This window comes from Polistes canadensis, unplaced genomic scaffold (genome assembly GCF_001313835.1).
Source record: "Polistes canadensis isolate GaletaPanama2010 unplaced genomic scaffold, ASM131383v1 scaffold_153, whole genome shotgun sequence".
Taxonomy (NCBI): domain Eukaryota; kingdom Metazoa; phylum Arthropoda; class Insecta; order Hymenoptera; family Vespidae; genus Polistes; species Polistes canadensis.
This window is the reverse complement of record NW_014569700.1, coordinates 87,353-112,047: the sequence shown is the minus strand read 5'-3', so window position 1 is coordinate 112,047 and position 24,695 is coordinate 87,353. Positions and strand designations below refer to the sequence as shown.

The 24,695-nt window shown below is 31.7% G+C and overlaps 6 protein-coding genes across 7 annotated transcripts; 2 read left to right on the top strand and 4 right to left on the bottom strand.

Moving 5' to 3' along the window:
- Window positions 1-898: 898 nt before the first annotated feature.
- Window positions 899-4,331, bottom strand: LOC106788764. Its single transcript, XM_014752313.1, has 4 exons — window positions 3,788-4,331; window positions 3,629-3,695; window positions 3,200-3,535; window positions 899-3,103 (listed from the first exon to the last, which is right to left on the bottom strand). Exons 1-4 carry the CDS (start codon window positions 3,874-3,876, stop codon window positions 2,747-2,749), a joined length of 849 nt encoding a protein of 282 aa, XP_014607799.1. The 5' UTR covers window positions 3,877-4,331; the 3' UTR covers window positions 899-2,746.
- A 58-nt stretch (window positions 4,332-4,389) lies between these two features.
- Window positions 4,390-6,711, top strand: LOC106788763 (large proline-rich protein BAG6-like). Its single transcript, XM_014752312.1, has 6 exons — window positions 4,390-4,596; window positions 4,812-5,292; window positions 5,389-5,603; window positions 5,678-5,879; window positions 6,008-6,297; window positions 6,380-6,711. Exons 1-6 carry the CDS (start codon window positions 4,570-4,572, stop codon window positions 6,515-6,517), a joined length of 1,353 nt encoding a protein of 450 aa, XP_014607798.1. The 5' UTR covers window positions 4,390-4,569; the 3' UTR covers window positions 6,518-6,711.
- A 417-nt stretch (window positions 6,712-7,128) lies between these two features.
- Window positions 7,129-11,515, bottom strand: LOC106788762 (integrin alpha-8-like). The gene is made up of 10 exons (XM_014752311.1): window positions 10,739-11,515; window positions 10,320-10,677; window positions 9,951-10,249; window positions 9,404-9,860; window positions 9,162-9,304; window positions 8,629-9,081; window positions 8,395-8,558; window positions 7,814-8,319; window positions 7,435-7,724; window positions 7,129-7,365 (listed from the first exon to the last, which is right to left on the bottom strand). Exons 1-10 carry the CDS (start codon window positions 11,111-11,113, stop codon window positions 7,297-7,299), a joined length of 3,114 nt encoding a protein of 1,037 aa, XP_014607797.1. The 5' UTR covers window positions 11,114-11,515; the 3' UTR covers window positions 7,129-7,296.
- A 383-nt stretch (window positions 11,516-11,898) lies between these two features.
- Window positions 11,899-16,117, bottom strand: LOC106788759 (DDB1- and CUL4-associated factor 5). Its single transcript, XM_014752307.1, has 8 exons — window positions 15,764-16,117; window positions 15,050-15,441; window positions 14,576-14,756; window positions 14,177-14,446; window positions 13,867-14,093; window positions 13,579-13,793; window positions 13,235-13,505; window positions 11,899-13,118 (listed from the first exon to the last, which is right to left on the bottom strand). The coding sequence occupies exons 2-8, from the start codon at window positions 15,243-15,245 to the stop codon at window positions 12,124-12,126; spliced, it is 2,355 nt and encodes a 784-aa protein (XP_014607793.1). The 5' UTR covers window positions 15,246-15,441; window positions 15,764-16,117; the 3' UTR covers window positions 11,899-12,123.
- Window positions 15,950-17,101, top strand: LOC106788761 (cancer-related nucleoside-triphosphatase). Its single transcript, XM_014752310.1, has 4 exons — window positions 15,950-16,259; window positions 16,374-16,545; window positions 16,618-16,717; window positions 16,784-17,101. Exons 1-4 carry the CDS (start codon window positions 16,205-16,207, stop codon window positions 17,036-17,038), a joined length of 582 nt encoding a protein of 193 aa, XP_014607796.1. The 5' UTR covers window positions 15,950-16,204; the 3' UTR covers window positions 17,039-17,101.
- A 1-nt stretch (window position 17,102) lies between these two features.
- LOC106788760 (serine/threonine-protein phosphatase 5) lies at window positions 17,103-20,407 on the bottom strand. 2 transcript variants are annotated; one of them, XR_001381937.1, is made up of 9 exons: window positions 20,151-20,407; window positions 19,356-19,745; window positions 18,976-19,262; window positions 18,749-18,854; window positions 18,538-18,680; window positions 18,154-18,461; window positions 17,994-18,075; window positions 17,790-17,923; window positions 17,103-17,704 (listed from the first exon to the last, which is right to left on the bottom strand). XR_001381937.1 is itself a non-coding variant. In XM_014752309.1 (8 exons), the coding sequence occupies exons 1-8, from the start codon at window positions 20,251-20,253 to the stop codon at window positions 17,864-17,866; spliced, it is 1,479 nt and encodes a 492-aa protein (XP_014607795.1). In that variant the 5' UTR covers window positions 20,254-20,407; the 3' UTR covers window positions 17,103-17,863. The 2 variants fall into 2 exon arrangements, 1 of the variants encoding a protein (XP_014607795.1); XM_014752309.1 differs by having other exon boundaries at window positions 17,103-17,923.
- Window positions 20,408-24,695: the final 4,288 nt, after the last annotated feature.

Genomic DNA, 24,695 nt, shown 5'->3' with positions numbered 1-24,695 from the left:
TATTTACTCTCGATACAACGATGTTCCCTTATGATTATTCCCTAACGCAAATCCTAATTGACTTTGCAATAAAATGAATAAAATAGATTTAACTATTATACGGTCGGAGCGTTATTGTTAAAAGAAAAAAGAAAAAAGAGAAGAAAAACCTTCCTTTGGCATAATCATATTATCAGTGCTATTTATTTACATCTATTTTCGTATTATATTATTTAAATGGCAAATTGAAATAATAGAAAAACTCTCGATTACATACTTCGTATTGTCATATTTGCTGCCAATTGTAAAAAAATCATACCTAATATTAAAAATCGAAGTATAATATCAAAGAAGTATACCATTATCTACTTTTTTTCGTTCTTTTTTCTTATTCTTTTTTTTTATTTGGTATAACATAATAGTTCGCTTCGACCTAGATCTGAGTGCTTAAACGTTAAACAGAAATATAAAATCACATTTCCAATCTCTCATAATAACATCTAACATAAAAATATTTGTTCTTTTCCTTGCAATACTTTAACAATTAAGAAAAATATTATTATTAGAAATAATCGCGCGAATCTAGTCCATATATGATGCGAATTAGTAACACTGTGTTCAAACAGTGACAATGTACTCGCGTTTTTGATCAATAAATCCATAGACAATCTTCAATATTATATGTGCAAAATAATAATTAATCATTCTAACGTTCTAAGGACATATATTAGGAAGAAATGTATGTATCTGTATAATGAATAATATACTTTTTAGCGTGTTATACTTTTGTTTCATTTGAAAAAAAAAGAGAAAAAAAAGAAATTAATAATAAAACGTGATAAATATAAGTCAGTAAAATATCTCCGTAAGATGCGCGAAAAACATTTGTCACTGTTTGAATATAAATGTATATTTACTGTATATTTATTATTAAGGTATATACATATTTACGAACACGATTAGGGTAAGATATGATAGAATATAAGATACAGTTAGCTCTGCTCATATCAAACGGATCATACTACTATTTTTCAGTCGTTCTTAGGAGAAAATCTCAAGTTGGTCCTTTAAATAATGTCAACAATTTTATACATACAAAGCTTATTCTTAGTATAAAAAAGCCTATCCGCTTAACGGATACATACACACCTATGTATACCAATGAAACTCATTGTCATTAAAATAATGATATACATACACATATACAATATATATATACATGTGAATTTTCCACAACGATATGTATTTTTTCTTGCGATTCTTTATCAAACATCGAACTCTAAAATCGAAACTGTCGATAAAAATAAAAACTTCCTTTGTCATCGATTGTAAAGTAGATTTTAAATATGTTTTTGACTGGAAATAATAATAATAATAACAATATAAAAAAGTTGACAAAAATTTTATTCTAATTTTCGCAATATTATCATTAATAATAATTTTTATTAGATATCATTTGATAATATGCAAGCCGTATATCTCAACGTTTGCGGATGTGGCTATACGCGAACATATCTTTTATAAAATGAACTATTTTTCCAAATACTTCTCTTGTCTCGAGTATACAAAAATCTATTCTAAATTGATCAAATTGAAACCCTTTCGTTACGACATACTTTTCGCTATCGAATTTATACCGATCTTTATATAGGTTGCTGCTAACGAAAGGATTAATATCAAGAATCAATCGTGTTTATAATAAATATAAAAAAAGAAGAAACGTGTTTCTTTTGATTTTTCCAAACTGTTACAAAAATATATGAAATATGTAATTAGCGAATAAACAAAATGCCTGGCCTTTCCGAGTTTTCGAATTCGATGAAATTCTTCAATTTATTCGAAATTGAACGAACGATCGGCGGCGGTATCCCTTTGGTGTGTGTGTGCACCCTTTTTAGATAACATATTACTCTTATCGCTTTATTCTTTTACAATGAAAATATTTGCTCACGAGAAAAAAAAAGGTTCATTTTAAATTCTATCAAAGTACACTGATAACGTCATCATTGTATATCATGCCAAATCGAATCTTGATCACTTTTCATTACTCCATTCATTTAACTATAATATATTGTATTCTATAGAATCTAATTACTGTATTAATTCCGATTAAAAAATAAACACTTAAAGTAAAAACATCAAATTGTATCAAATGTTTATATGAAATAAATTATAACAGTCTCTAATAAAGAATCGTTAAGTGTACGTTTTAAATAAACGATCCTTCTGCTTCCTAAATGTGTGTCGTTCTTTTCAGAATCTTGGATTGTCGGATACATATTTTACGAAAAAGCTATTATATTATAAAAATTCTATTCTAAAATTTATTCTTTTTATTTATAATGTAATGTATGTTTAATATATACTTATAAAGAACATTAATTGTAAAACCAACGAACTTATAAACATACATACAATTAATGTCATAAGTATATATTTAAATGAATATCTTATTTTTTAATTAATTTCTATATAAATTAATAAAATATATATGTATATGTATAAAAATCATATCACACAATTTGTAACACAAAACTATTTGAATATTGCATACTAGAAACTATATTATACAAAAATAGAAATACTCAAATACGAAAAATGGATTAATTTCATGCATTGAATTTTCACACATATTCCGCAAAAAGTTTGCAGGAAGTAATATGATTTCTGACGCATCGATAAAATGCTTCATTGTTTAGAAATAAATAACGAGATCAATGAAAAGAAACACAAACGTTACTTTATCGCTTAAAGGTTATTTATTATATCAAGATTTTCTTTTTCTTTTACGCGATTTACTGGAGGTCTTAGTTTTCAATCGTTTGGTACGTTCTATACATTTTTTTAATTTATCTTCTAATGTAAGACATGACGCGCATGTATCACCCTTGCTTACTCTCATAGTGCATAAATTATGTCTCCATTTGTTGTTATCTTTATAAGCGCATTCTAAATTAATATTTTTAGAGGAACTTACTTCAGGTCCACCGTAGCAAAGTTTTACATTATTTATTTTTGATATAACCTTCATTAGATCTGGTACTGATTCTATCGGAGATAAATCATCTATAATTTTCGAGTTGAATAAAAAAATTTCATATGCCATTCTTTCATGCAAAACAACCTGAAAGAAAATATAAAATAAAATGATTTAAAAAAAATAAAAAAGGAGAGAAACTTTTGTTACAATAGAATAAGATAACATAAACCTAATCCATACTTGTTTTAAGTAATGAGGTATATATCCAGACATGCTATTGCAATATAAAGTAATTTCGCTAATAACAATGGAACGTATTGGTTTATCCGTAAAATGTATTGACCATGATCGATTCGGAAGAGTTAACCTAATTCGTTGTGTATGAAGGAAATGGAAAAGATCGTCTTGAGATTGTTCCCACGTATATTTGTTTTTATGTAAAAGAATAATTTTCTTATTATTAAAGGGAACTATCGCTTTCGTATCAGAATATTTTTCTACTTTTTTCTGATCAGGAGGATTACTTAGTTGAGTAGTTGAGGAACTGTGAGATTGTCCAGGCGAAGAACCATTCATCTGAAAGAAATACATATAATTCAATGTCTATGGAAAACACATAAATAGCTTAATTTATATAAGACAAATTGTAGAAAATTTATGAATACTTACAGTAAGCAAATCTGATGGCTTATATTCTTCCACTCTCCCATTTGTTTTCATTTTTTTTCGTGATTTGCTGTAAGTTCATTGTTCATTGTTGAAATTATGTTGCATTATTAAAAAATTAAAATATATATTCAAAGATAAGAAAATAATCTGAGTACAGACCTACATTTCTTCTTCTTCTTCTTAACCTTGGTCTGATTACTTCTAATTTTCTTCCTTATGGAATAACCTATTTTTCTTGTTTTTAACATGATTTATAATATATAGATCACTAAATATTTATATTATATTATGATACGCAACGTGTATGAACAATTTGCTAAATTATTTTAATAAAATGTATCAAAAACAAACGTTCACTTTATATTGAAAATCATGAAACCAAATTTAGTTTTGTTAATCTTATTGTCAGACAATCAATTTATTTCGAAGAATTGTCAATATTATTTATTGTAATTTGAAATATCAGTTAATTGTATTCAGTGTTTACCGATCGTTTTAACGAAATCCACAATAATTAATTAATAAGATAAACAATTCAATGTCAGCGGTCGAAAATTTGATGAAAATATAAACTAAACATATATCTTCCTTTTATATGAACTTTACTTTAAATTAATTAATAACCTTTCGAATTGCGTGTGAACAAACTTAACTTTATTGTTAACGAATTTTGTACACAATCATAACGTTAACATCACCTAGTGATCAAAATCAGTATTAGAAGAAGATTTTAGCATCATCTGTTACTTACGAGAGGAACTAAACTTTACTTTACTTTACAGTTAAAATTGTGTCATACCGATACGTCACCACTGCAAATAGAAGTTGGTATATAAACGAAGGCCAAGAAGCTGCGCGTCATATTTTTTGTACGCAGTAGTGACGTACAGTTGAATATCTATCATTTTCTCTTAAATTGTATTACACTAATTTATATTATAATGGCTACAGAAGTTGCAACAAATCCGGTAAGTTAATCTTTTATTATTTTATTACCATTTATGTATATCTATTCTCAATAAAATATGAGTTATCCGGTACATTAATATTATCCGCATTGCTGTTACATTAAACTATATTGATGATGGTAATATATTACCGCACCTTTTATTAATAAACATGAGCTGTCATGTAAACGAACTGTCTTAATAAATGAATTTCTTTTTGATTATCTTTTTTTTAGGAAATTCCTTATGTGGGAACGGTTGAAAATGGTTTAGAACCTGGAAAAATGGTAAGGATCCGGGGTAAAGTTCCTGAAAATGCTGTACGCTTTGCTGTCAATTATCAATTAGGGCCGATATTAAACCCAAGGGATGATATAGCCCTTCATATATCACCACGATTTTCTGAGGGTGTTATTACAAGAAACCATATCGAATCTATGACATGGGGAGCTAACGAGGATGAAGGTCCCTTGTGCATACGACCTGGTCAAGAATTTGAAATGATTATTTTATGCGATCATGCAAATTATAAAATTGCTATAAATGGCAGACACTTTGCAGAATTTGCGCATCGATTACCGTACGAAAAAGTAACGCATTTAGTGATCGACGGTGACGTTGAAGTATCAAGCATTATTTATGAACATGTACCCATTGGATCAGCACGTTCTTCCCCACCTATGCCGTCAGTTCCGTCTGCAGAATTTGGTCCTCCTCGTAAGAATTTATTAATATTTTTTCTATTCTTAATATTTTTTTCTACAAAATAATTCTTAAAGATAATTACCATATCAATGTTGTTGATTGAAACAGCACCAGGTGGCTTGTATCCAAGTTTAGACACTAAGTCAACTCCGGGATATGGTCCTCCACCTCCGGGTTACGGTCCACCACCTTCTCCTTATGGTCCTTCTACAGAAAATAATCAATCGGGTGAGAAAGAAAATTCATTCGGTGGTTTGTTCAGTAATATACCTTGGAGTGGATTAGCTGCTGCAGGTAGTATGGTTGCCATGGAATATGCCAATGTATGCATTCCAACTTTGAGTAATTATTATTCTATTGAAAACGAAAAAAATGTAACATTGATTAAACATTACAGAGAAAGAAAGAAGAGGAACAAATGGGAAAAACAGACGCTCCTAATACAAAGAGTGAAAGTGGTTCTGCACTTTCAAGTACACTTACTGCTATAGCCACCAATATAGCAACCAGCGCTATACAAAGGAATTTACATGCGCAACAAGGCTATCCTTCTCAAGGACCTGGTGGCGATGTTCTTGGCTCTATTCTTGGAGCATTAGGTATTACATATAAAAAATAATTCAACAAAAAGTTATAAGAGGAAGAAAATGATTTCTGTGAACTAACGTTATTTTTTGAAGGAACAATTAATGACATTACATATTCTTACAATTTGTTTTTTTTTAAGGTGGAGCTGGAGCACAACGGCCAGCATATCAACCACCACCACCACCACCACCAAGTAATACTGACCCATTAAGTGGAGCATTAGGATCTATTCTTGGTGGAGTTCTTGGAGGTGGTGGAGCTCAACAACCAGCATACCAACCATCGGGAGGCTATGGTGGATATTCAGCACCGTATGGAGGATCTCAACCTGCATCTGGTGGTTCGAGCTTCTTGTCTGGTATAGGTTCTGCCCTTGGTTCTTCATTATTTAGTTCTGCTATGGATGGATTAAGCAAACACGGAAAAGATGTGAGTAGAAAAATGAATATCATTACTATATATTTGACTACTTTTCATACTATTGATCTATTTGTCAAATTTTGTAATACAGAAATCCCATGAACAACCTCCGAGTTATGTACCATCAAATACACCAATGCCTTCCGCATATATGAACAAGCCTCCTGAATCAGGAGGAAACAAAATGACGGCAGAAGAAATATCCAAAGGACTTGGTCTCGATGATTAAATACTCCGTTTTGTAGATGAGGTGAAAACAAGAGAAGTGCCTCTAGTTAAGAAAAATTATTCGATATTAATGTTTTTCTCTCTCTTTCTCTTTTTCAAAGATCTGAAGTATTAAGTTTTGCATTTTCTATACCTGCAATTAAACTTGCAGTTCTCTTGTGTGGTTTAAGAATAAATTATAAATATAGACAAAAAGTATATATAAAAGTAAAAAAATACGCTTCTGGCCTATACAAAATTCATATTTAAATAACAAAAGTATCAAAAATGCTTACTGCCAAATGTTTCATAATATGTTCGTTATTATGACTTACCAAATATCTCTTCTAACAGTTGATAAAGAGAAAATATATAATTAACAAGATACAATAACAGGTTAACGGAAGCGATTAATATCACCTTCACGTTTTGATTCATGTCGTCTTGAATAACAAAGATCTTCCAATACGCGTGATGCGACTACGTATTAATGCTCTCCAGTAAAATTAGTGCAATAAGGGTTTTCTTTTAATATTATACATCACACTATATAACTTTCTTTCGTTATTTGCTAACGCTCTATAACACAGATTACACTCAATAGCACAAATAAATTTACCAAATATGTTGCTATTTTTACGACTTATATTTTTATAAAGAATTGTGGTTTTTAAAATGAATATATATTCTATTTTACATGTTATACGATTGTAATGAACGTTTATGCACGTTGCTATTTATTATAATTGTTTTCAAAAATAAATTAGAAGACATGAAAAAAAAGCTTTAATAACATATTTCTTATTCACTTACTCTGTCTGGATCAACAAGTTCAGACGAAGTTGTTTCTAGAACCGTAGGAGTTTTACTCTAAAATATTCGAAATGAAAATATAAAATAATACGAACGTATTTGTTCAGATAATGTATATAAACTTACATCTGACATAGCTTTTAAAGCCTCCAGTTGTTCTTTTTTCTTTCTTTGATAGAAACCCAACTTAATGAGAACTAGATGAATTAATATGAAAAATACGATTCCAAGAAATATTGATAAAACTATTATCCACACGGCTACGCGTTCATTTATTGGAGATCCTTGGAATTTTGTAATTATGATGGTACTATCTGGTTTATTTGTACTTCCTTGAATAACATTAGGTGGTTGAGTGATGTTCACCCTGCCTTTAGACGCAAATAATATTATATTTTTTTCTTTTAAAAAGGATGCTAAAATACAAAAATTCAAGTAAGAAATTATAAAGATTACAATATAGAAATAATTTAGCTATCTGTTGTAAAATAATTATCAAACTTACATAAAATATTTGACACTTTAAAATCTAAAGTAATTATGAGCTGGGCGACGGATAAAGAACTTGTAAAAGGATTTAATTTACACTCTATTCTTTTACACACAATTTGTTGATTACTACAATTAATGAACAGTACTCTATTTTCAAGAGATGCATTTGTCGTTTTTTTTAAACTGTTTCCAGGTGAAGTAATTATTGATGTATTATTGACGTCAAACTGACCATCACCAAGAAATTTAATATTTGTCTGAAAATCTTTACTATCATCCATGTCATTGATTTTCAAGTTAAGAATATTACCATCCATATGAGCAGAAGTTTGATTTATACTAATCAATTCTATATCATAATCAGTACTTTTCAAAAGTGTTGGAATCTCTATCGTTAAAGCAGCTTCGTTAATTGGACTTTGTCCAAACTTTTGCACTTCGTAAATATGTTTAAATTGGATATTTTGTAAACTTCCTTCATCTTCCTGAGAGTATGAGTATACATTGTCTGGAGCTTTTCTAAAATAGATGATTTTATGATTACAAAAATATTCTTTGACACTATAGTTTATTGATAAATATTATAATACTTACCCTGCTATAGCTATGTCAACGTCGATATCAAAGTAAATAGTCATAGTATAATTTTTTTTAATTTCATTAATTTCTTTGCTTTGAGTAGAAACATTTGCAAATAGTTCCAAACTCTTGACATCAAAACGAACTTTACTTGTATCCAATTCTAATACAATTGTTTTCTAAAGTAATTAATTATTTTGTATTATTATTAATTTACATAGTAATGTATTAAGAAGAAAGAGAACTTACGTTGTTTTCATTGGTAAGAGGATTTCCAATCTTGCAAATGACATGCAAAACATCTTCATTCGTCCGAGCTGATTCTAGGCATGCCGTAGGTATACTTGCTAATAACAAGGGATTTGGAATATAAATGTGTACTTGTGTTTGATAAGCGGGCTCACCATTATTATGAACATTAATAATAAGTTTAAGGTCTGATGCTGATCCAATAATGTATGTATTATTAGATTTTAAATTAGTTCGAAGAGATATTCGTAAGTCTGAGTTACAAATATCATCAGTACCACATTCTAACATAAATGGTAACTGAATAACATCTTTAATTTTTGAATTTAGTTTGTTTATTACTGCTGATGATCTATGAACAATGTTGCTTGACTTATTAACTTCTTGCGTGTTATTATTTATATCTACTACCACAGATAATGTAATCGGATCAATCACATTTTGAATATTGTTCTAGAATCATGGAACAATATATATGTTATTTAATTTATTCAAATACACAATCAAAATATTGAATAAGAAAAATTAATTACTTTAAGATGAATTTTCAACGAATCACATTGACGTTCGGATATTTTTAATGCAGTTGGTAAAGTACAGGTAAAATATGTTTTTTCATTTTTCAAATATACTGCTCTTTCATATAACAGATCTATTTCCAAATAACGAGTAATATCTGTTAAAAATATATTTCCATTATAATGTTATATGTGTGTGAATATTTTCATATTATATTAAGCCATATATTCTGATAATATAAATCTGCAAAACTTACTTAATTCCATAGGAGCGTGTACACCTTTATAACTAGTACAAATATTAATGGTAAAAAATTTGGAATCTCTAGACAATGATTTATCAGGATATACAAGATTTATTGCTATTGAAACAACAGGTATGGATGTTAAGAGAAAAACTTGCTCAGACAAATAAGCTCCTACTGCAATATCAAGATATTTATCGCCATTTATATCCAAAGGTTTCGATACTGATATACCAAATCCACGAACATTTGGTGAAAATTCCGAACCAACTATCTTTTGACTACATTTTAAATTTCCATTTTTATCACTGTTGTATAAATATATCGCACCGCTATTTCCTTCATATGGTGCCCCAATTATTATATCGTTGTATCCATCATAATCAATATCTCCTAAACATGTTATAGAAGAGCCAAATCTTCCTCCACTTACATCACCTTCAATTTCTAATCCTTTTATAAAATTATTCTACATTCATTTGCAAAAAAAAACAAAGATATTAGATAATCAATCAAAATAATAAAAACATATAGAAATAACTAGAAATCATAAAAGTACATTTTCCCATGCAATAAAGATGTATACTCGACCCTCATCCATATCTCTAGTCCAAAAAGGTGCACCGACAATTAAATCATCTCTACCATCATTATTAAGATCACACGATGCCAAAGTAGCTCCAAAATATTCTCCACATTGGTAACCGTTCAGGGTATTACTAATATTTATATCTTCTTCTGAATGTTTGGAAAAAGAATATACTATAACACATCCTTTCATATCATTACCTCTCGGCGAACCTGACGCAAACAATCGTTCTGTTTTGCTAAAATAAAATCCGGAAGTTGTTGAATATCCTGAAATATAATATTTATTCATATATATTATAATTTATTGAAACTTAATATGTTAATTCAATATCTATACCTAAATAATCATAAGAGTCCAATTTATTATTTGCGGTAATAGTTTGTTTAAAACCAGAAGTTGATTCTGTAAAATATACCGCGGCACCTTTCCAATGAAATAAACCTGGGCCACCCAAAGCAACATTCCATTCTGATTTATCGAAGCTTATATCTGCCGAAAAACCAACTTGACCCATTCCAAAATGATATATATATTCACGTTTAAGATAATTATGCAATTTAACATAATCGCCATCGACTGATATTTTCTCAGATTCTTTTTCAAATGATTTTAAGCTAGTGGCAGTGGTCCAATAACACATACCAGTTATATACCACTCTATACCACATTTTTTTATCAATCGTGGAGCACAAACCTATCCAAGAGAAATAAATTATTTGAAAGAAAATATTCAAAAAATAAATTTGATAACTAACCAGAACTTTAGAATTAATTCCATTATTCCCTGTCATAACAACTGCTCCGATCCATGAATTATTTCTATTCTCATAGAATTCATTTTCAGATTTGTCAACGACCCATTCCTTACATACATTATTAAACAAACACATGTAAACGGTTCCTGGTTCTAATATAGATGGAAGATCACTGGTATTTGCTCTTGGTGCACCGATAAGTACTCCGGAAACATTTTTACCATTATTATACAGAGCAGTAGAATATCCAAAATAACTACTTCGTGTATCTTTTAATTTTTGTGGAATAACAAATTTAATAACATTGGTAATATCCAAATTATAAGCTAACGTATTAGAAAGAAAGATTTTAAACAAAAAACCACAAAGCAACATTTGAAAATATTTAGAAAAAATAAATTTTGGACAAAAATGGTCTGAATAAATATATATTTATAAGTAGTTGGATAGAACTGCGGACTATTAAGATGCTTCATTATAAGTTATACACCTAGAAGGAAAGTATGTGTTCCAGGAAACCACAATCACTTACTTATGAGTCATAATTAGATCAGATATATGTCAACCAATTAAAAAAGAAATATAAATAAAAGAACTTTAATATACGACATATGTTAATAATAAATTAATGCATACGTTGAAGTAATGATTTTTATTTACTTGTAATTAGTTAATAAGGATGTATAAATGCAAGATTAAATTATGACGTATTTATAATCATTTTTTAAAGTTCCAACACATAAAAAGAAATGTATGTATGCACGTACGTATATATATATATATATATATATACATATGTATGTATCAATTTGTTATTTTATTAATTTCCATCACACTTATAAACCATATTATTAACAGTATACATTAGCTAGATTATAATATTATAGCTAATGTAGTATTGATTTAACTACAATTCTTGGTGATGTTCCGATAGTTTAGATTAAATGGAATTTGAAAATCGATTTCTATAAACGTTTCTACTTTGCAATAAAAAGAACAAATTTTTCATGCCCGATTAGACTGTCGGTTTCTTTGTAAGTAGGACTGATATCAAAATAAAAAGCAACACAAAGTATTTAATTTTACTTTAAATTTCATTGTAATAATAATGTTGTAACAAATTCAAATATGAAGAGTACTAAATGTAGAGATATAGGAAATTTTAGTTTAATCATAACAGTCTTTTGTTGCATCAAGAAAGTATGATAAAATGCAGGAGATTCGCAAGAACTAGTATAATATTGATAAAACCTAAAAAGACACAATAGAAAAACCGACAGTTCTTACGTATGATCAAACTTAGTATTATAAAAATATACTTCAAGGAATCACAGATTTATTATGTACAAAGGGAAAGGGATTAATAGCTTAGAGGTAAGAGGACATTAATCGGAAGAATCTGTTGTAGTAGAAATCGTTTGGGATAAAGGCGTAGATCGATTGCGGTAGCTTCTTTTTGCTACGTCTACTTTTTTTCTGAAACACTCCAAACTTTTCAAGTTCTGTTCGTGATCAGAGCTCTCAGCACCATTATGCCCTTTTTGTATTTCATTACTATTTTTTTCGATAGTAGATACTCCAGATGTAATACCACTATCGGGAGTCGAAGGAACTTTACACAATTTCTTAACTGGTGTGGAGATTTCGTCCTCTTGATTTTTTGTTGTACTAGTACCATTTACATACTCTTTTTTAATACTTTCCCCTCCGCCATCGTTATCGAGTTGTAATTGCTTGCTTTTACTTTTACTAGAATCACGTTTAATGTTATTTTTACATTTTCTATGTTTCTTTCTGCGAGTTTTTATGGAAGAATCTGAATCGGTTTTCAAATGTTTCTGTTTTCCAGAATGATCATTATCCTCTGAACTACTGCTGCTGTAACTTGAAAGAAGCTTAGAATCATTTTCTAATGCATTGGTAGTATATCGTGATCTCCTAGAAATGACTCCTGAACTGGTACTCGGTTGGGTCGCATCAACAGGTTGCTCATCACTATCAGAGTCACTATGAATTTTTAACACAGTACACTTTCTTCTAACTCTGCTCCTCCTACCAGATATCCTACCGTGTTTTCTTTTCACACCTTTTAATTTTGATTTTGGCTTATATCTACACTTTATTTGCGAATTGTCCCCTTCACTAACATAGCCTGAAGCAGAAGGTTCAGGAACTGTATTAGATGAATTATTTAATGCCGTAGCACATTCCAGCCCGGCGAGTCTCATAAGCTTTTCTCTACGATTTGCTATGAGTTGCGTAATTCTATTAGGTGATTCTAGCGGCCGTTCAGGGGCAACACCACCCCCGTACGAACTACGAGAACTTACTGCCGATCCTAGAACACTTAACATTATGTGACGGTCTGACGCGATAGAATCTGTATAAAAAAAAAAAAAAAACATTAAAAATTAACAAAAAAAGGAGATAAAAATGTAGCAAATGTTTTATTTTCTAATGCTAGGTTTAAATGAATATAAAAAATATTTGATATACCATCTGAATCTGTTGCACTATAGGTACGTCCAGTCGTAGGATTATTTTCCGAATCGCTAGGAGTTTGCGATGCAGTTGGCATGTCTTCTGAACTCCATCCTTCAATTTCACGTTGTATTAAGGAATCAAAAAATGCCATCATTCTTGGATCTTCCCTAGTTGATTGATGACTATAATCATGGGTCATAAATTGGCCGCTACGTAATACTAAACCAATGTATTCGTCGTGCGTAAATACTCGACGTTGCCTTTCTTGTTTTCCAGCATCACGCTAAAAGAAATTAATTCGATTAATAAATCCGTTGTTTATAAATATAGAAAATAATTATTATACCTTTAAATACCTTTAGGCCACCTAAACATCCGCCGCCCAAAGAAAATGGACTCCAGATCTTGATAATTTTCTCAACTCCAGATGATGCGAGTACGCAACTCGATTGATTATAGCGAACTTGATTAACAATCGATCTGTGACCACGTAAAACCATATGAGCGGAATCTACCCACTTTACACCTTCGGATGGAATCTTCCACATATAAAGATTGAAGTCGTCTGAACCTAAAAAAATGAAATTAATATAATATATATTTTGACATTTTATAATTTTACAAATATATATTATGTTAAATACCCGAGAGTACATATTCTTCATTATCACCAGCAAAGCAACAAGTTTTCATCGTACAACTATTGTAATACCCTGGATGATCAAATTGACATAGGTAGGAAGAAGAGTCGACAGCATATAAGACTGGTGGTAGCCTTCTCCTCAATGCTAACAACCTATTCCCAGCTAAATTAAATCTTGCATTCATGCAACTTTGAGCTGGACTTTCATTTCCATAACGCAACATGGGCCTGCATTAACAATTTAATATTAAAATTGTATTTAATTAATATTAGATATCGTATATATTTCTTATCAAGTTTAGATTTAATACCTCAGCGGTCTTCTTATATCCCACATACTAACTCCTTCTTTAGCATTGGCAGTGGCTATCATTCTGGGTTCGACTGGATTGAACATAACAGAATGAAAGGGTGTCTTATATTGTGCTAGACAAAAAGTTTCCATGGCACCTGATACTCGAATATCGTAAATTAAAATTCTTCCGTCATCGCAAGCACTTGCAAAAACATTATCGTTATGAGGATGAATGGATAAACCGTATACAGGCTTTTCGTGTAGGAAGAAATTGAGGACGTCGCAACTATAATGTCAAAGTAAAATTTTGATCTGTACATATGTATCGTATATCAATGTAATACAATATAATAACTTATAGCAATTAGATTAATAAGGTTCTAATTAAAATTTAACGAACTTTGGAACTACTTACGTTTGCAAATCATGAACTATAACTTGATCATCGTTTCCCGCAGAAAATATCTTAGTTTTGCTGTTGTCATATCCGAGACAAAATATATTACTAACGTGTTGAGCTTTCATAACAGTAGGTTTTCCAATACCTTGTATCGCTTGTTCTACTTTCCATAATAAAACTCTTCTGTCATCTCCGCCTGTAATATAAAATTGAATTAATTAATCTCTTGTATTATTCTACATTTAAAAGGCAAATTAAAAAGATCTATAGAAAAATACGTATGGCACGAGAAGTATCGAATGAATTTAAGCTAACAATTACGAAAGAGATACGAAATCAAATGTTTTTATAAAATATATTTTTGTCCGACCCAAACTAAAAACATTTCGATCCTTCGTCGACCTCCGACATTTAAATTCGACGAATATATTGACGCAATAATTGAAAATATATATAGAAAAATATGTAAAGTCGAATGAGAAATCTTACCAGATACCAGAAGATCACCCTGACGTGAAAATTCGATGGCGTTGACACAACCGTAATGAGATAGGAGATCTTTTCTAAATAAGTTTTCGGATTCAACAAATCTCGAATTAACGAGTCTTTTACAGTGGTCGATTTTGTCATCGATCTGTCGTGCGAAAACGTAGGAAAGAGGACTAGAATTGGAAGGACGAGCCATTTCTTCTCTGTGGTTATCGGCACGACGACACGTACACCAAAAGGGATAACACCACCGTCCTTCTTCACCTTTCTTCTCTTTCTTCCATCTATATAGCGACAATGTGTCTTCGTTATCCTTCTTACCAAAATATCACCCTTGCTTCAACTTTCTTTCCTTCCTTATCTCCTTTACCCCTCCCTTCTTGCGTAGGAAACTGTAACAGAATCGCAGTCCCAACGGAGAAAGAGAGAAAGAAAAAGAAACCAGAGTGGGGAGACGGGGAGAGGGAGAGAAAGAAAGAGAGAAAGAGTGGGATGGACAAAGAGAGAGAGAGACAGAGAGAGAGAGAGAGAGAGAAAGACACACACACGCATATTTAACTGCGAGTAAAAAATGGAAAAACAGTTAATAAATCGAAACGCTTATTATTATTTTTCTTTTCGAAAAATAATTCTTTAAATTGTCAATTGTTTTTTTTTTTTAATGAGATAGATACATGCTGTTGACGGCTGGTTAGCTTAACTTTTTTAACTTACGTATAAAACGTCTAGAAGTCCTAACAGTCACGCATCCAATGCCAACGCGCACGCAGTTATACGTTAGGTGAGATAGAGACACGCGCGAGTTTTTGCTCAGGCTACCCGATCACGCTCTGTTGTCTCCTCTTGAGAATTCGAGTTGTCGATCAGCTGATCGCCGTAGATGTATCCCTCTTCGCGGTTAGTTCGAGCCGCAACTTCGAGTGTTTCCGTACCTTGCTTCGTGCTTCTGACCATTCTCGCATTTGTTTTTCTTTAATAACAGTCTTCTTATTACACGTAAAAACATTATTCTTGTCGATCCACATAAAGTCACTATTTTGTTCTTCTATCTTCTATTTATCTTATCGTTAGACTTCGTCTCTTTGTCTGAAAATCACTTTTGGTTGGCCGATAACCATTTCATTCGTAAACACGAAAATACGATTACTGAGCAACATGTATTCCAGCGCCACCTCGTTCATTTCTTGCGTACTTCTCACCGGTCCACCCGGTATTTACCGCGACTTTTTAAAAAATCTTATTTCTATTTTCAAAACTATTATTGTAATTGTTTTCGTATTTCATTCATTTCGTTCTTTTTTTTTCTATTTTTCTATTTTTGTAGGAATAGGAAAGACCACGGTTTGTATGAATATTGCTTCCATATTGGAAAAACAAAATCGTACGTTAGATGGATTTTATACGGAAGAAGTTCGTGGGGTAAATGGAAGTAGAATAGGATTTGATATTGTAATTATTAAAGATAAAGAGAAGAGGATACCTTTAGCACGCACCGAGTTAGTTTCTTGTTCTTTATCAATTATTTATACACTTTCTTTTATTAATACTTAACGTTTAAACAAAATTAGATTAAGTCAACAAGAATTTTCTAAACATCGCATTGGAAATTATCATGTGTTTGTTGACAATTTTGAAAAATTTGTTCTGCCTGTTATAAAAACTGATACGGTAAGTATCAATGTATTTAATTAATTTTATAATTTCTCTCCGCGCTAATTCATTTTTGTTCAACAGGATATATTATTGATTGACGAGATTGGAAAAATGGAAATGTGCAGTAAAAAGTTTCACGACGAAATATACAATATATTTTTTAATTCGCCGAATAAGAAGACTTTTATCATTGCTACCATACCGCAAAAGCATAAAATACCACGTTTTCCAGTGATATTTCAAAAGCTACACGAAGATAAAAGATTTAAGATTATAAACGTTAATCTTGCCAATCGAAATAATCTGCCAAATGAAATAGTTTCTATGCTGTCGTAAGTATTTTGCTAATATTTTTCGTATTTAAACGTTTGTTCAAAAGATAACACATATTTTATGTACATTATAAGCATTATTTATTATTTAACAAAACAAAATATTCGGTTAAATGAATTCTACCAATCACGATAAGTTTGCAAAAAAGTAGTCACAAATGATGTGACAAAAAGTGATTGGCTGGAATATTGTACTACATAGTCATGCCAAATCGCATATCTATTAGATTTTTTTTTCTTTTATATATATGTAATATTCACTGTCTTATAAAAGAAACCACCATTATCCAGTAAAGAATAAATGAATAAAGTAACAAATAACAGAGAGTTTTGCCTTTTTTTTTATATGCAAATATACTAACATAATATTTTTTATTAGAAATCTTTTTCATAGACCATATTTTTCATTTGTGCGCAAATATGTTTAATCTTTAATGAATATGGTGGTTTCATCAAGGGTACAAAATAGAAATATTCCTTTCGTGTATTATTTTGCTTTATAAGCAAAACACAAATTGCTGATGTATTAATGAGGCGTTGATCTTATCATAGACAAGAGAACTTGATAATTATGTTTGCGAATTGATTAAACAAGCAAACTTTCTTTCAGTTTTGTACCCGTCAATATGCATTCTTTGCATATACTATGATACAGAAAATTATCTAGCTCCTAAAAGAATACAATAATTATTGTTGTAGAGAAGCATAAGTTGTTTTTACCTTCTCTCTTTCAGTATCAAATATATCATACACACTTTGATTGGGCTACTCGTACTTAGTTATCATTATTTATTTATTTGTTTTTCAATAATATACATAAGGTGTTCCACTAGCACATGAATTTTATTAACGGGTTAGCGTATATCATTGGCTTTACATTTGGATGAGGCTGGAAAACAAATACAAAAATTAATTAATTTTGTTGTATGACAAAGAAAAGAAAAGAAAAAAATACATACCACTGCTTCGTATGAGGTGAAGCATGGTGTCATGTCTTTTCCATTAAGCGTGATAAAGGCACCTCTATTATCCATTGTGTCACTAAAAATTTATAACTAAAGTTAATGATATCAAACAATGATATGGGATCTTTGCATAACATAATTTCATTCGTTTTACCAATAATTTGGGGCAGAAAATACAGTAATGCATTTTCCATCGTGTCCTATTTCGTAACCTTCATTTTTAACTTCATGACTTCTCACAATGTAATCAAGATTATTTAAGGCAAGAAAACTTTGTGTTACGTCAGGACCAAATTGTACACCTACACCTCTTTTACTAGCTGCTCTACCCATTTGTGGTTGCGGATCAGACCACAATAATTCACACATTACACCTTCCTCGGGTGGTTGCCTGTTTCTATCAATTTGTTTAATTTCTTCTAAAGTTACATTGTCTCTTGAAAATAATCCACCGTGCATTACCTTGAAAAACATATTCATGAAATATGCAATAGGAAAAAAGAGAAATATAATAAAATAATTATTAATGTAAACTTACGAGTACTCTTTTATTAAGACAATGCGCAAGAGGAAGCCAATTGTATACGTCTGTGAACACTTCTGCCATCGCAGGACAGTATTTGGTTCTAACTTCTCCATCAAATCCATACATTTGATTCATGGTTGCAGATTCGTGATTACCTAATAGATCGAATATAATATATTTCGATAATTTCAGCTTATCGTAGAATAAAATATATACTACCTACCTCTAGACATAAAAAAATGATTTGGATATAATAATTTAAAACCAAATAAAGTGAATATGCATTCAACGGAAAAAGAACCTCTGTCTACGAAATCTCCATTAAATAACTACACATCATTAAGGAGGAATATGCTTTGCTAGTAACAAATACAATTTCTAAGTATTGAATGCTATAACAAACAAGAGTATGATATAGAGCATACGATAGTATTGGTCTTAAAAGGATACATAGGGGTTAGTTTCCGATGGTAGTCCATTTAATTCAAATATGTTTAATAGATCATAATACTGTCCATGTATGTCACCGCAAATCGTAAATTTACTATCTTCTGGTATGGTAATATCTATTAAACTTGGTTGCGCCTTAAACAATGCTTTAACGTCTACTAAAATTTGATAGGCATATTTGATAAATAATTTCTTTTGATTTTTATACCATTCTAACAAATCCTGCATAAATTTAAGCGTTACTTTGCCATCTTCTAAACTTGGCCCTTCTTCATCTTCTTTGGCACCTGAAATGTCCAATGTTAACTTAGCGCACGATAAAGGAAATTTTCACTGATACTTTTATTACAAAGAAAATTGTTTAGAAAATTAATATTTACCCCTTATGTTTAAATCGATCAATAAAGCTAAACTCTCCTCATTCTCTTGTACGCAGATAGCTTCTTCAAAAGATTTAATTTTTAATGTCTTATAACATTCTTTATATCTTACACAAGCATCTTTGTTATTTGGTCTTGCGTTACATACAGTTTTGTAATCCTTAAGAGCTAATTTATATTTACCCAGCGACATGTAAGCTGTCGCTCTACGATAATATCCTTTGAGATAATTAGGATCTAATTCAATAGCTTTGGATGCATCCTTTAGCGCGTATCCAAAACATTCTGTCTTTAAGTAAGCAAAACTCCTGTTGCCGTAATAAAGTGCTACATTAGGATTTAATTTGATGGCTTCTGTATATAATTCTATGGCTTTGTCGTAAGCTTGAACTGGAATATAAGTAAATGAAATGGATTTATTTATTTTAATATATTCAATAAAATAGCATGTAACTAATAGTTAAAAGAGTATTGAACGATATCAAATTGATACGATATTAAAAATCCAATGTAACATATGAAATAATATCAACACAGTAAAATAAAAAATAAATAACAATATTATTTCTTTATAATTGAATAGAATTATCGTAGATTTAATACAATTCTAACGTTATTGACTTATCTTTGTAATATATTCAATGAATTTTCTAATCACGAAAATTAAGTCAGGTTAAAAAGAAACGTGACTCTAGTATGCACTACCAATGATTCTCATAAATGAATAGAAAAAAATAACAAGATGATTAAAAATTAACAAGACATTTATAATTCAGATAAAATTACAGAACGTACTTTTAAAAAATTCATTGGCTTCCTCCTTGATTTTGTCCGCTCTGGCAATATCCTCGAGTACTGTAGGTTTTTCTATTTTATCGACATCACCTATTCCGAGCATTTTTCTTAATAATAAATTCAAAAAATTACACAAAAATTGACTTAACCGTTATCGAAACTTTGGTAATAAATAATGCAATTACAGAAAAGGTTGTTTTCCTAAGTAAATCTTATTAAAATGGCAGATTTTACGACGTGAATGCCCATTCGATTATTCAATGTAACGATTCGATAAATCGAAAACATTCGATAATCGAGAACTATCTCGATGGCCCTTTCGAAAAGTATCGTCAATATATCTTCCGATTAATTAAAGTCACGTTTCGAAGGAAACATATATATATATACACACAAACATACGTAAGTTTATTTATTATTCAAGAATTTTGTATGCAAGTAAACGAGAAATGTAATTCGTGAATCATATCAATGAACAGTTTCGTTTCCATTAACAAAATCTGTTGTTATTTCTTGAATGCAGTACAGCTTCTTTTTGAATAATTTAATGTGATATTTATGAGTAAAATCTATTACAAATGTCATTATATAATTTCAATGAAAGTATTTTCGTTTTAATTTATGTATTTATTCATAATAATAAAGCTCAGAATTGTAAGACTCAAATCGAAATATTTTATAAGTAAACAATTTTTATATGGAAGCTTATAATAAATTAAAATTAGATCTATAGATCAGAAAAAAAATATCTTTGATCTTCGTAACTACAAGAAACTCAATTATTTTCATGTCGCATTCTGTTTTATCGACGATGTATCTAATGCAACGTTGCAGCTTCCAGAAGTTAATCGGCGATAATGGCGTCCCCATCGACGAACCTTTGTAAATGAACCTACAGTCGTTAACGCGAAAACTCCTATCGATTTATTATAATTTTAAAAATCATTGATAAATTCTTCCCTCAGAAATCTATTCACGCATAATTTATATTTCAAATTTATTTAATACAGTATTAATATATTTTTATATAAATGCATCAATAAAAATGCATACTCGTAAATATTACGAATTAAATTGATGAGTTCACACAATTCTTTTACATTAATCAGTTTGATTAGGTATATAATTCTTTAGTAAGAATTCAAGAAATGTTTAATAATTAAAAAGAATGTAATATCTGAAGCAACGTTCACGTATATTGCATGGGACATCTCCAGCACGTTGAAAAGTTATGGTGATGTAAGTGGGGATGTTGGATGGACGATATATGGCCTATTCTTATCTACAACCAGCAGGCAAAATTCGCCTACCGTTTCGGCCCTTTGTCGTCCCTATATTTCTATCAGCATATACCTTACATTCTTAATTCAATAATGATGATGATGATCCATCGACTATGTCATTAAATCTTAGTTTCTTTCTATATGATTTATATCTAAAAGAAAATTGATTAAATCGTAATTGGATAAAGAAATATGTAAGTATTTGGAAGAACACGTCTCTCCGATAGTGGTAAACGATCAGTTTCTCGTTCAGTTATCCATGGTGTGAACTTTACTGAACTTATATAATGCATGCGTAAGAAGAATGGACCACCCATGTAGAGAGGGACTCTTGACTTGGTCTCGAGTGCACTCAAGGGTTGTGCGCACGGATGCAGCACTCCATCGGACGAAGTAGTCGGACGAGTTGCGTACCGGGTATAGAAAACGACATCGCAAGTAAAATAGATATTTTGTTCGACCGAAAGAATTTAAAGGAGTAGCCAGAAGCGTCTTCCTCATTTTCATTCCTGACTTTTAAGTTCCCTCGGATTGATTTGAAAAATTACAAATATTTCAAATATCAATTATAATGCGGATAGAATAACGAACATGTTCTTAATACGGATGATACTGAATGAAATTGACCTTAAGAGCAAATATATTTAAATAGATACATTTTGTGTGTTATTCGATTAAATAATTTCATAAAATTTCCACGATATTGCCAATTTAAGAGAAATTGTTATTACTGGATTCGCGCGAGCAGCGATAAGTTTTATACATTTGTGAATGATTTAACGTAAGGTTGGTCCTATACTTTCGGAGCACCCTGTATGCGTGACAAACTTGTAGAAGGTGTACCGGAATGACGAGTTGCGTCGCTCTTCCCTCCTGAAGAGCAGCGGAGGTCGAAGATTTCAGGTCAGCTCGTCTCGAGAGCATAATGCATTGCAGCGCGGGAAAGAGTTGTGTAAACGAACTTTCATGAACTTCCGAAAGTCGCTGCTTTTTTTCTTTCTTCCTTTCTTTCTTTCGTTTTAATATCTTGCTTTTCATTTTTCGATGTCGACTTCMCCTTCGCCCGCCGTCGAAGATATCTCTTTTTCTCCTCGTTTTACGACATAAAATAAGAAAGTTGAGAATTGACTTTTCCTAAGAAAGTTAAAATACAAAGGACGAACGAACGATCGAATTGTTCAGAATAATCGAAATTAATTCGCATGATCGATCTTTGTTTATACGATTAGAAAGGGAGTTTCAAAGGAGAGGCTTCTATCTCCCTTTTCGTTGACTCGACGTTAAGGACGCACCGTCGAATACGTGGAATCAACAGCGCGTGTGGTCCAGGAAGGTGCTAATTACGAGACTTGCTACCGTGTTGCTCGTAACCGGCCCTTCAATTAGTACGCTTCTACCTTCCATCGAATCGTACAACATCCTCCTACCCACCGACTCGAAATCTCACCTTGCCAGAGTTTCGAGTTTCCAGTTTCACTAAGCTAGGATTTCAATTTACGCATTTAACCTTTCAATTTCAACGATACACGATTGGCCCATTTTACTATTATTCGCTTTTTTTGTCTTCTCCCATTGTTTCCCAAAAGTAGGTCGATCCGGATGGGACATTTTGTAGCTTCAAATTCTCCAGTTAACGCGTTACACGCATTACGGATGACAGGACTTGGAACGAAACGTGCGACGAAGAAATTCATCGGACGACCGAACGAATCTTCGATCGAATCGACCACAAAGCGTTCGAATTAGTCTACTTTTTGTTCCGCTTTCCCGATTGGACACCTGTCGCGTGTATGCGCAAGGGGCTGTTGATTCAGAGAAAGAGGGAGAGGGAGAGGGAGAGAGGAGGACGGAGGATGAGAAAGAGTGGAGGTGGAAGTAGGAGAAGAGTGGAGAGAGGGAGAGGGAACGGAGGAACACGTGGTTCTATTTGCAAAAACAAAGTTTGCGCGGGACAAACACGGGCAGACACTAGTCGGCCTAGCTGAGTTCCGGGTCAAAAGCGCAACAAAGACTCGATTGCATTCCGTTCCACCCACTCCGATTCTCGTTTCCTGCTTCGGAGCCCGTCCTCGGCATTAACACGTCGGCGAAACACGACATTGGATGGCACATCTCTGATCCAAACGTTTGCATCGTTTCTTGTGTTCTTTTCCCGCTTGATTACACTCTCCCGTACTCGATGTTTTCTATTATTTTCAGATTTACTCTTCTATGTACACGTGTTTATACGTACTCGTCTGCACGATTGAATCTTACAATTTTTCTTATAAATCTGTATTCGTTAAATCATTTGTTAAACTTGTGTGTGGTAAGTTTGGAAACGATCGAGCGGAAGTAAGGAAGAAAATAAGAAACAAGCAAAGAAGGAAGAAAGGAAGGAAGGAAGGAAGGAAGGAAGGAAGGAAGGAAGGAAGGAAGGAAGGTCGAGATCGTCGGAGGCGGCAGAGTTGCTGGTGGTTGACGGTGGTGGTGTATGCCGCGACAAATATTTGTCTGTCAACACGGAGAGGTTCGCGCTACTACCCCCTTCTCCGTAGCCAACCACCACAAACGACATGCATAGCCAAGAGGACGTTTGATGGACGCTGCGTTGCTGGGAGATGCTGCTTCCTGCTGGGAAATCTGCCAAACGAATCATAAACGGTGGATGACAAAGTAACGATTACGAAAAAAAAAAGACAAAATCAAATGGAATTTTGATCAAGACACTTTTCGAACATCCTTCCTCTGTTGGCATCAAAGAGAGATAACGCGTGTGTGCCTATCTTGTTTTTTCAGTTATACAAATATCTATACATATACATGTTACGGTCAATCTATAGAATGCATAGAAGGTTTTGATCAATCTAAAATATATGCTTCAGTTGGTTGTGGCGGAAGGAATCGGTTCGAGCAAAGATGAGTACGATTTTTCGTCGATGAATTTGCCGAAATGGTTGGTCATTTAGGCGCGGAGGGCTGAAAAGAATATTTTTCATAATTCAGTAGGCGAGATACGTTGCAAGGGAAGGGGAAGAAAAACATGCTGAAATTATACATTACCCAATCTTAATGGAAATTTTATACAATGACCGCAATATATACATTAAATGTAAGATATATATCATATTTGCATGTATCTCGTTTTTTTTTTTCAGATGCAACGAAGAATAGATATATAGTGGAAAGAGAAGAGGAAACTATGGACACCTAGGATCCTTCGTCCCTTACTCGGTCGTTCATTCACTTACTCACTCTCCTCTCACTTCTATTCTCTCCTCTC